Source organism: Mya arenaria, chromosome 1 (assembly GCF_026914265.1).
Source record: "Mya arenaria isolate MELC-2E11 chromosome 1, ASM2691426v1".
NCBI lineage: Eukaryota > Metazoa > Mollusca > Bivalvia > Myida > Myidae > Mya > Mya arenaria.
Window position 1 is genome coordinate 1,466,110 of NC_069122.1, and position 12,494 is coordinate 1,478,603.

The following is a 12,494-nucleotide window of genomic DNA, read 5'->3' on the forward strand; positions in this document are numbered from 1 at the left end:
AACAATGCTAGGATATATTTTGTTCATTTATTTTAAGTTTTTATGCCCCCTTTTGAAAAAAGTGGGGTATATTGTTTTGCACATGTCGGTCGGTCGGTCGGTCGGTCGGTCGGTCGGTCGGTCTGTCTGTCTGTCTGTCGGTCGGTCGGTCGGAATACCAAATGGTTTCCGATCAATAACTTGAGAACGCTTTGACCGAGGGACCTCATACTTGGTATGTGTATTGGTCATCACCAGCAGATGAACCCTATTGATTTTGAGGTCAGTGGGTCAAAGGTCAAGGTCAGTGTGACCTTTACATGAAAAACGGTTTCCGATCAATAACTTGAGAACGCTTTGACCCAGGAACCTCATACTTGGTAGGTGTATTGGTCATGACCAGCAGATGAACCCTATTGATTTTGAGGTCAGTGGGTCAAAGGTCAAGGTCAGTGTGACCTTAACATGAAAAACGGTTTCCGATCAATAACTTGAGAACGCTTTGACCCAGGGACCTCATACTAGTTTTGTATTATATCTCCAGTTAATTAAAAAATATTCTTATAAGTTTTTAATGAGTTAACAGAAAAATAAACATTTTTCATACCACATGGTCTAAAAAGCACGGAAAACAGGTGCACGCTAACTTCCTGTCAATTTTAATGAAAGTGAAAGGAGAACTACGTAGATCGTTGTCAGTGTTATAGTTTAGTTCTATCACGGACCTGGTTTATAGGTCCGTGGTTCTATAACAAAACTGTTATAGTTTTGCCATTTATGAAAAATACGATGTTGCAATACTGGCAATAGGAACTTTAAATGTTTTTGTTTACTTCCGGAAAAAAAGATAAACCTGAAAGTGAAAGTTAAAGTAAGAAAGATGTCGTTGCAACTAAACAATCGCTGGTGCATATTGGAATTTTACAAGGATGCACTGGATTACATAACGAAGATGCATTAACTAAATAATATGTACGTCAGAGTCAGAACATATTTTACCAAGTTTTGACTCTGGGAATGTTTTAACCCCCGTAGTCCAGTCAAGTCCAGAAAAGGAAAAAACAACAACAAGGTATTCTATTGAAAGTTACACTGATTATTGTGCTTGAGATTTTTACAGAATGAACTGTGGATCTAATACAGCAGATCTTTTTAAAACACTGAAAATTGTTAAAAAAATAAGTTATGGAAACTATTTAAGGTACTGTACGTGTACTAGTTTTGCTGTTTTACTGTTTAAAAAAGAAAATGGTATTACTTTTTATTAGTCAGTCTAAGCTTTTTTGATACTGATTCTAGTCTATTTAAACATATTCCAGTCCAATCTGTTATTTTACACTATTCGCTGTCGAGTCAGCAGGTAAGGTTTAAGTGTCCAAGCAGTGAACAGTGTAGACCATGGGTCTACACTGGTCCCAAAGATCTGTTCAATTCTGACAGCCTCTAAGAGTTAAATGGTTTAGTCATTGATTCTAGTCATTTATCAATCGAAGTATTGATTTATATAAAATTATGTTTTGTGGAGATTCTTGCCTGTTCTTGTTGTAACAGCATTTTATTTTATAATAGTTGTCATGTACATTTAATTGTAATACAACTTGATATTATTACACAGTCTATCTTAAAATAGTCTGTGCAATAATATCATGTTTTATTATTAGAAAATGTATGCATTTTGAAAGTTTTGTTTAAAACATTTGCCAAAAATAAATTGTCTAAATGTTCTTTGATTCACTCTTTCACTGGGTTATATTTGCAAAGTCTAAAGATGAACTGCTTCCCTGGTGAACATACTGACAATGCTCAAAATTGCACATAATGTTGCCACCGCTGGGAGTCGAACCCATGGCTTAGTCTTGATTTATTACAATGATGATGTATTTTATGTTTTGATGGCTGTCAAGCTAGCAGTTTTAGCTTATAAGTGGCAGAAAGATTGAATCTATATATCACACTGAATTCTTATTAAAATAGTTCACCTGAAATAAACTTGAATTTGGATCATTCTGACATTAAAAAAAAAAAAAAAAAAAAAAAAAAATCCCTACCTACCGACCCATCTTTTTTTCAGCATGTTACAGGAAACAGACATATTTTTTTTTTAGGCCTAACTCATGAAAGGCTAGACAGATTTCAACAATTTTTGGTACACAAGTGTAACATCAGAAGATATAGTTTGGTACACACGTGTAACATCAGAAGATATAGGTCAAGTTCGATATTGGGGCTGGTGGGGCCAAGGTCAAGGTCACTGTTACTAAAAATAGATAAACGGTTTCTCGACCATAACTCATGAAAGGCTTGACAGATTTGAACAATTTTTGGTACACAGGTGTAACATCAGAAGATACAGGTCAAGTTCGATATTGGGGCTGGTGGGGCCAAAGTCAAGGTCACTGTTACTAAAAATAGAAAAACGGTTTCCGGGCGATAACTCATGAAAGGCTAGACAGATTTGAACAATTTTTGGTACACAGGTGTAACATCAAAAGATACAGGTCAAGTTTGATATTGGGGCTGGTGGGGCCAAGGTCAAGGTCACTGTTACTAAAAGTAGAAAAAACGGTTTCCGGACGATAACTCATGAAAGGCTAGTTTTTCTTGTCAGCAGTGTAACTTCTAAATTACTCAACAGATTTAAATAAAACAATACATGCATGATAAAAGAAGATGCAGTGTGCAGTAACCTTGGAGTTATGGCCTCTTTTCAAAGGAATGGTTTGCCATTCCTGTGTCCAGGCGGCATTTGGGGGTATTCGTCACTCCTGTGACAGCTCTAGTTGAAATTAAACATAACTTCACTTGGTGTGTATTATAAATTTCAATAACTTGGGAAGTGGGTGCACTAACAACTATTACATGATGAGTTGTAATAAAGAAAATGCAATTCTGACGGGCAGGAAGTTTCAGTTTGTGATGAGAATGGACAATTACATAATACTGCATTCTTTTACCTTTGCAATGTTAATTGCCAAAACTAAAAATAAATGCAAATGAAAATCAAAAACTGAACTCAGTTTACTGTTTGACCTTAAACGCTCTGTACATATCCCTCTTAAGTCCAACTAATCAGATAATTGCCAAATCTGAGCAATGTTCATTAACCCCACAATTATAAGTACAACTACCAATTCATTGACATTTTGACACTAAGATGATGAAAATGATTCCTTTTAGCAGAACTGAGATGAGAGTTTGTATGGAAATGACCAGTTGTGTCCATTAACCCTTCCCCAGTCATCCATTTGTCATCACTTCAACAAAATGGTATTCATCATCAACTCTGTGATGAGAGCATGGAGTACATTTGCATGCTTCAGTCTGAAGTTAGTTTGTTTACTAAGAGTGACTGTGTATAGGAAGAGCGGAAAGTAAAAAAAAACTTAAGAAAGACTTGAAATTAAAGATTTTGCATTCATAAACAATGGTTTTGTTATCTCAATACAAGTTTAAAATGCATCTCAGAATTATTTGGGTGTTTTAGTCTTTTTATGTTGTGCAATTATTTGTATGGAAAAAAATGCTAGAAGGTTTTCTTGACCATCAAACAGTAACCAATATTTAGATGAAAAAAACATGATCTACAAGGGAATATAGGAATTATTCATCATGATCATATACTCATTAATGGGATGTTACCATGATGGCCTTTTGACAGGTCTGGTAGATTGGGCGCCAATATATTAATGGAAGTATTAGGCAGTGTTGCCTCAGTTAGATGATAATTTAAATGATCTTGTTCATACAAAAGTGTTTAGAAAGAATCAAACATCTGATGTAAATAGATTGGATCCACACCAACAACACATCATAAGAACAGGCTTTTTTCCGAAGTAAGACAAACAAAATCACTTGGTGAGTTAGTGGAGAGGAGGGGTTATCTTCCTCACCTCCTAGTGGAGAGGAGGGGTTGCCTTCCTCACCTCCCTGAAATTATCCACATTATGTTTTTCAATCAATACTGGACATTAAAAATAAGTAAAACTCACCTAAATGCACCTGTTCAGACCAAAAATAGCCAACATTTTGCAAGGGGAGGACCCAAACCACCCTACACGCATACATATTTTGGTTCTTGGTGTGGGGCCACATTTCAAAAGTTGTGCCCCGAAGATGCGCTCTAAAGTCAGATCCTGGAATCATCCTTGAATATTTCTGTTCCAATGGCCTAATGCAGCAACATCTTAGCATAACATAGAACAGATACTACATTCTCATATTATGTGATATAAGATATATGTATTTATAAACTGTACAGATTATGTCAAATAACAAACTGTTTATATGAATCTCTGTCTGGTTATATTTTTCCAGAAGAAATATTACATGCACTCTATAATACTTCTATTATAATAGTAATTGTTACGTTTCCATGAAAAAACCATTGACAAGGCAAACTTTTCTTCAATTTCAAGCATATTCATACTATGCTTCATAAAAGCTGTGTTGCCTTCCCTTTTCAAATAAAAGTTTTGCAAATTTTGAACAGAATTACATGGCATTAAGAACGTGCACATTGTGTAATATCTTGTAATCTTGATGCTTATCCAAGTCATGCTCATAAAATATTATCCAGAAAGTTTTTTAACAGATGTTTTCTTGCATTTGCTTGGAAATCTTTTACCACAACATGAAGATACTTTGGTCGGCATAAAATGTTTTTTTGCTATGGAAAATGAGCTAACTTCATGTATAAATGGCATATTGTTGCTTTGTTGCTTAATAATGTACAATATACATTCTGAAACGTGAAGCTTAATTGAAACATTTAACAAGTAACTGTTCATGAAACAAGTTTACATGCATGAACACAGAAACACTCTTCCTTTGTTTGGTCATAGGCCCCCCGAAAAGTTCTTTGTTTCCACTAACATCTCTCCAAAAAAGGAAAGGTAGTATCTATGCTTATATATACTTTTTTTTCTTTCTTTTTTTTGAGAACTGGAATTCTGTACCAAACTGACTTATATCAGGGTGTATCACTATTATAGAAAATTCTAGGTACAAAATGGTCATATTTTAACATATCCACTCAAAAAATGCACATTTTATATAAGGTTTCCAAAAATAATTCAACTGCGGCAAAAAAAGTGTAGGGTCAGGAGGGAAAAATTGGGTAGGTTGGGTTAATGGAAACAAACATTTTTTTATGTCTGATGTCTGCTTGAAATACCCACAATGAACTTCTGAAATCAGCACACAGAATAAAATGAATGAGAGCTGTCTGTTTATGACAAATTGTACAACATTTGATAGTTTCAAGGGAATTTCTCAAATATGTCTGACAACAAAAAGCAGATGTATATTACCTCATTGATGCATGCTAAAATGAGAATAAATTTAATGCAACACCATATAACCCTTTACATTCTAGGACAATCTGTTTGCCTTTTACAGAAATGCTTATCTGGCTTTAGTAGTATACCCATTTTGCATAAATTTTCTGAGAATTAAATTAGGTATACAAAAAGTGATCATTTTTTTCTTCAATTGATGCAAATTGCAATTACTTTGGTTTATATGACCTATGTGAGTGAGTGACAGTGTTTCACCTGAAGATATTTTACTTTTACAGTTATCTAATTTAATATTATTCTCGTTTCCAGGCATGTGCCCCTCGTTACGTGTATTTCTCTAGCCGACTGGACAAGCGAGAACCAGTTGGGACATGTTACGTTGCCCGACCCTCGTCAACAGACTATGAGGAATACTCGCCATGCAAATCAAGTAAGTATCCTTTTTGTAAAGTTTATTGGATTGATAAAGAATATTTATGTAATATCAGGGATGTGATTTGTCTGCGGATTCGCGGAATTCCGCGGATCTAATGCGCCAGGGATCGCCCCCCCCCCCCCCCCCCAAAAAAAAAAAAATTTAAAAAATTAAATAATTTTTTTTTTTATCTGATAAAAAAGGTTACTAGAGTGCTTTTGGTTGTATGAGTTGATATTTTAGTTTGCCTTAAATTCAAAGTCAGAAGAACCCTCAAAAGAGCTTCTAAAAAGCCAGTTTTTCTTTTACCGCAGTGTGCTTTTGACACCAAAAGTGGCCCAAGAACCTATGGCCGAAATGGTTTCAGCCCTCCAGCTGCCAGGTCAATCACATCCCTGAATATTTTGGGTCATGTTTAGCATTGAAAGACAATAGTAGTTGATCATTTTTAAATTTTAGTATATAATTTTGTTAAAGCTAAATACTTTCGCAAGGATATATAGTAATTTGAACAGAACCTTGGCATTGAACTAAAGCGTATAATTAATTATTCGAATGTTTTATTCTTCCTTGTAATAAGATATATTTTGAAACAATTAGTTTGACTGGAATTATTACTCTAGGCTTACGTAGATTTAGAAGTTAAACTTTTGATTCTCTTTCTGACACTGACTTAGCATTCAAATGAAAATCATGATCTTATGATATTTTGTAACATGCTCATTATGCACCAGTCAATTGTAACCACGGCCACCACCCCACCCCCCAGGTCCGGGGATATACTGGGGATAGAGGGGGAAATGGGCGGTGTTTTTACCTTTCAGGTGGCCCCGCAGTGCCGAGATTAATGCGGTGGCATTGTTTATGCGCTGAAATTAGCAGGGAATGGGCTGTGGGTTTGTGCCTGGAAATATCTGTTCTTTTAATTGGAATTGTCTGCGTTTTAACCAAGCTTTTTCCGGAGTTAAACGAGATCTCGCTAGATAATTTAAAAAGATGGTGCCTCATCCTGATTCTCTCCCAATTTGTTAAGAAGTCAGTTTCGAATTACAGGATGTCTCCGGGGTGTGGGGGCATTCGGCGGGGATTTTACTAGCAGTTTTTCCCCGCAGGATAGGGGTTTTACCTGGGATTGGCTGGACCAAAAGTCAAAGACCATTCGCAATTCCCCGGACTTGGACTTGGGTGGGGGGGGGGGGGGGGTTACATTTGACTTACTGGTATACAATTTAGTTACAAATTAGAAATTTTAAAACAAATCACTGATTGCTGAAAAAGCATAGAAGTGTATACAGTTTTTGTTTATCCAAAACAATGAAGATGAATTATATTTATCATTTGTTATAATGGCTCTACCTTATCAACGGAGCAGCAGTTAAAAGGCTGTCATGGCAATGAATTGCTTGTCATTGCTTGTCATTGAAATAATGCCAGCACAATGCATGCCCATTATTTTTATCATTATGATTAATCATAATTGATTTTTTGTTCACAGGTTCTTGATTGTTCATTTTGCCCTCCTGTGGTCCCATCTGTTTAGATAAAACACAGTCTTTGTTTTATATAATAAATATGATTCACGAATATTATGATTGGTTTCAATTTTGCTAGTTTATAGTCCTTTTCGTAGCTACTGCCTGTTGCCTTCTGTTAAACAGCATAGTTTGCCAAGGTAATTCAGCCCCCGATCGAAAACAATGTAATCATGATTCAAACTGTCTCTTTGTAGAGATTTCGATTAAAAACCTTGCTAAAAATGGTATGCACGAAAAGGCCTATACGGAATGCTTTTATATACAAATTCTGCCTATTTTTTGTTAGATTGAAATATATGACTGGATTATACTAAATTATTATGCATATTTTTTCAGTAATATTTATGAACACAGTTACTGTCTCACCTATAGTTTAAGATACCTTTTAGTTCTTGCTGTTGTATATATTTATTTTTATTTCACTTGTTTAGTTCTACAATTGATTTTAATTGATTTGTTTATTATGTTTGCAGGCTTATCATGCTTAAAACCACTAAACTGCTGCCCCTTGGACATAATGATGTTTTCCCTTATCAGATTTGTGGTGTATTTTTTGTCTGTCAAAGAAAGGGTTATAACTGTTGTTTGTGTTCAGAAATGAGACAGAGAGTTGCCTTTCTTGATTTGTAGAAGTGCAAATTGCAGAGTTGTTGTACATAAATTGAAGCAGAAACAGCATTTATAACAACAATCTATACTTTAACTAGTATTATATATTGGTATGAAATTTAAAAATAAAATAAAATCTTAATGATTAGCTTAAAGTATACATTTTCTCTGTTTCAAATTATTCTGTAAGTAACTCTGCAATACCCAAGCAATTTCTCACAAATTAAAGATTTGTGGTTCAAATATTTGCTCATACATCTTTTTTAATTTGATAAGATTATAACAAACGTTGTTGGCTATTTCATGTGTGTATTACTGTTTCTCTTCCGTGCATGCGCGCTTTAGGAGTGGACGGCTTGCCGCTGATACGAGATCAAACACATAAGCAGGGTTACTGTCAGCTTGGGTTTTCTGCGGTGTTAACCTCTGTAAGTGTTCTTCAACGTCGTGACCGTACCATGAATGTATTACCGACTGTTACTATATGGAATTTGCTGTCACTATATTTTTCACATTTTATCACTGTCGTATGTTACATAGTTCTATGTAATGACAATGGTCTAGCTTTCCTGGAATGGTCTTATTACAGAATGTCATTTCATCAATACATGTATGTTTTGGATCATGCTTATAAATATTATAATGACTGCTGTAAAATTCAATCAAAAAATTCTAAATTAGATATAACAGTCATATGTGAAACAATGGTTCGACAGCTTTTAAATTATTTTTTTTTACCTCAAAATTATTAATTAGATAAATGAGTCGTGTACGATGTAGGTCAATGGTTTTCACAGAAAGTTTTATAATTGAGTAGTACAAAAGTCATGAATATTCTTCAGGATGTCTGCAACTTTTAGTCATCTGACATCTCAAATTATAATGCTATTATGTTCAAATCATTGCAGGTGCAAATTATTAAAAAGAGTCGAAATAATTTACAATTATGTGAACATAATACATTAATATGTTTGAAAAAGTAAACAAGTGAGCACAATTAAGCTAGACCATTTCCATTGCTCTGTTGTCATGTCTAATCTTCACGGTGTTATTTGGCACTTGGACTGTAAAGCACTTTGAAATTATTACAAATAGTATCAATATAATTTATAGTGTACAGAATATATTCATATTCTATACATTTTAATTCGTGATAGTGAACAACTATTTCTATTAGAATATATTATCTAGATATAGGAAAGTAGTAAAGGAGTAGTAAACAGATATTTTATTTCTAGAAATTAAATGTTTAACAATCTGTAACCATAGAAACAAGTTAATCATAGAATTCAATGTTCTGTAAATGAAGACGATAGAATCTAAGACTTAGAGAAAAATTCTGTATAATATAGGTACGGTAAATGATTGAACGTTGTATAGATTTCAAATATTTAATTTTGCCTAATTTGATTTTGGATAATTTTTTTGAACGAGTGTTTCCCAAAAGGCTAAGAACATATTAAATGCTCTATGTTATTATTTATGATACTTGCCTTTTTTGATGCTCTCAGAACTTCTGAGTGAAAAAATAGTAAAAGAGAATTCTGCACTTTTTTTGAAAATCTATGCAATGTTTCTCCGTTATTGTTTGAGAACTATGTCCTGTTATTGTCTTTAACTTTCATGTTGTCTGAAACTGACAGCATCTGTGACCTCCGCCATTGTGGGCACCTATGGTATACATTTGCTTTAAACATCAGACAATTTGTGCTGTGGTATAATTGACTGACAAAATTTTGCTTTAAAATGTTATTTGAAACATTCTGTGAGTTTTGTTTGCAAGACTTGAATATTCAAGTAAAATTCTTTATCAGAACTGCTACTGACAAAGCTATTGAGGAATTTCATTTTGAAATGTTTGCTTAAAAATCTAAGTTAGATCTTCAGGGCCCAGTTTCAGTAAGATATCTTTGTGATTAACCTTATGCTGCTTAAGAGTGCTTGGGAAAACCCGTAAAGTTACGTGCAGAATCTGTGTGATGAATGTCCGTATTTATTATTGAAATGCAGTTTATGTGTAAAACGAGGTTAAGCCTAGAAATTTACCCTCGCAATGGTGCCTAGTCGATTTGTTTGCAGAGAAACAAACTTTTGCCAGTCTGTTGTCCCAGGGTACATGCTGAAGTGCAGAGTGTAATGGTGTACCGCGGGTGTCCCACAATGCACCTCTGTCTCACTGTACATTTATCTGTTCTCTTGTATCTTTCCTCACGAAAGAATCAGGTAACAAATTCTCCTCACTCCTTGTTGTCAACGCATGCCTCGCCTCCTTTCTGCCCCAAACCCTTTCTGCCCCGCCCCACCAGCAAACCCTATGCCTGCTTGCTGCCTGCATTTTTGATGCTCCAGTTTGCTAAAATATTGCTGTGCTTTGCTCATACTATTTTGCTTTTATCTAGGTTTAGGCCTATTGGAGATAGGTTGCAACATATCCTTGCTTAATATGCCTTCAAATTAATGATTTTGACTTTGATAAGGCATCTCCAAAAAATTATTAAAGTGATACTTTCAATACAATTTGACAGTGTATTGTACAAACTAGTATTTATACTCTTTCAACTCAGTGAATCATTTTAAAATTTACTTGAATGCGTCTTATAGACTCTCATGTCAAAACTATGGGCCAAAGGAAGAAATAAAGATTGGCAGATAAAGTTTTGTGTTTGAATGCATCCTGCTGAAAGATAGATGCATCCTGCTTACGCACATGCGCAACGATAATGGGTCCTCAGAAAAAAACAACATAGGTTTAGGACTCAGGATGCACTGCAGAATGAATCATGATGACTTTATAACACAAACAGTGCTGCCTTGTTTGCATAACATGAAATAAATGCGGTTTAATACATGTGTTGAGGATTTGCTTCATTAGAGTTTTATATTTTGGCATTAAGTTAAACAAAAAAATAGTGCTATTTTTTGTTATTGCAAAAATAATTTGCAGCTTTTCTTGCCTAAGAAAATTAATATGAATGTGTTTACTATAGGATGGTTTTGGGTGTAGAATATATAGAAAGCATGGTTCAAATTACTTTTACTTATATTCATGATTATTCAACTTATGATGAAAAGTCTATGAACATGTTGTCATTAAATTATATTGTTTATGTTATTCATGAATGTTTTTCACAAAATGGTATATTTATATTCACCACTAAAAAATATATATATTCACGATCATATACCAACATCCATAATATCATGTTTTCCTAGAGTAACATAAAAACAACAAAGTGTATCAATACATAACTAAATTAGGCACTAAAAACATTGTATTGCTTTACTGATAAAAATTATGCATCAATGAAATTTAATGGAAACAAATGCGCCCGCAACTGCTATCTGCCCCAAACCCCGCAGTGCTTATAAAAGAAACATTCAACCGTTTTCTTTCTTTTGACACAGTATATTATCTTTCTGTTCTTTTTTCTTCCTCCTATATTTTGTTTTTATTTATTTCTTAACTACACCTTAGTTACCATGTGAGTTTCAGTTGATTCATTTTTCCATTTACTTTGTGTCATAGAGGAGTTTTGTTTGCAGGTTTAGAGAGAGGATATTGTGTCGAAGAATGTTAGCAGCCATAACGATGTATCTATTTGTAATCTTTGCAGGGTGGTTTATATATATTAGTAGATATATCCCATGTACAATCATATACTAGTTAGAGCAACAGCAAGTATGTTTCAGTATTGGAGATTATTTATTTAAACTGAAAAAATGTTTTATTAAGAAAAAAGTTGTGTTGGAATTACAATTTTATGTCAAAAAGCATGCAGCTATAATTATTTGCAAGATTTTCTGTCTGAACAAATATAAAAGAATGCTGAAACATACTTAATTTTTCTCAGCCAAATAATTTATTCATGTTTTGAATCAAAGAATTTGGCATTTTGAATCGATGTTTTCCATGTTGTTGTTGTTGCTGTTGTTGTTGTACAAAATGTTGTAATCATCATTTTCATTTTCATATCAAATTTTGTATTTTTCCCCAACACATTCTTTTTTTGTTTTATTCAGAAAAAATGTAAACTTTTCTTTTGATATGATAGAAGATATAAAAACAAAGTTGAAGTTTTAGCAGTTCCAGAAAATCACAAACAAACTGTTTACCTCCCTTTGATCTAAAAAAAGGGTGGTTATCCATTAAGTAACAAGTTGTCTGGTAAATTACAATAGCCAAACCCTACACAATAAGGGAAACAAGTGCTTGATCATACGTAGTAACATTTTTTGAAAATACCTTTTGCAAACAGGCTTGGTATTTTTTTTTAAAGTTTCTGTAATGTTTAAGATATTTTATTTGATGGCTTGGTTATATTTAGGCTGATTTTTCAATTTCTATTTCATCTTTAATTTGGATAACATCTTGTTCTTGTCTGTTGAACTTTGCATGTGCGTGTGTAAGCAAACCTATACACATGCATACATTATCAGAATACTGAATGTATTCTAATTATAGCATATTGTTTTACAAATAGTATACTTGCAGCGGCATTGGTTCTAAAAATAGCATATTGGTATTGTGTGCACTTTTTGCCCTCATATTTTCAGGTGGTCAGTGGGGTTATCACAAACTTGGTTCGTGTCAGGCTGGTTTAAGTTCAGTGATAACGACAGTGAGTCCACGAGAAATTCCGTTGTCTGATAACTATTATA

General features: G+C 33.9%; 1 protein-coding gene across 2 annotated transcripts in view; it reads left to right on the forward strand.

Moving 5' to 3' along the window:
• The window catches only part of LOC128228641 (integrin alpha-8-like), a 64,943-nt gene that overhangs the window by 30,091 nt on the left and 22,358 nt on the right, over positions 1-12,494 (forward strand). Inside the window, exons 4-5 of one of the 2 annotated variants that reach the window (XM_052940066.1) lie at positions 5,586-5,706; positions 8,181-8,263. In XM_052940066.1, coding sequence (XP_052796026.1) covers positions 5,586-5,706; positions 8,181-8,263 — 204 coding nt within the window. Of the gene's footprint in view, positions 1-5,585; positions 5,707-8,180; positions 8,264-12,389; positions 12,455-12,494 lie in introns of both variants that reach the window. The other variant, XM_052940076.1, reaches the window with a different exon arrangement.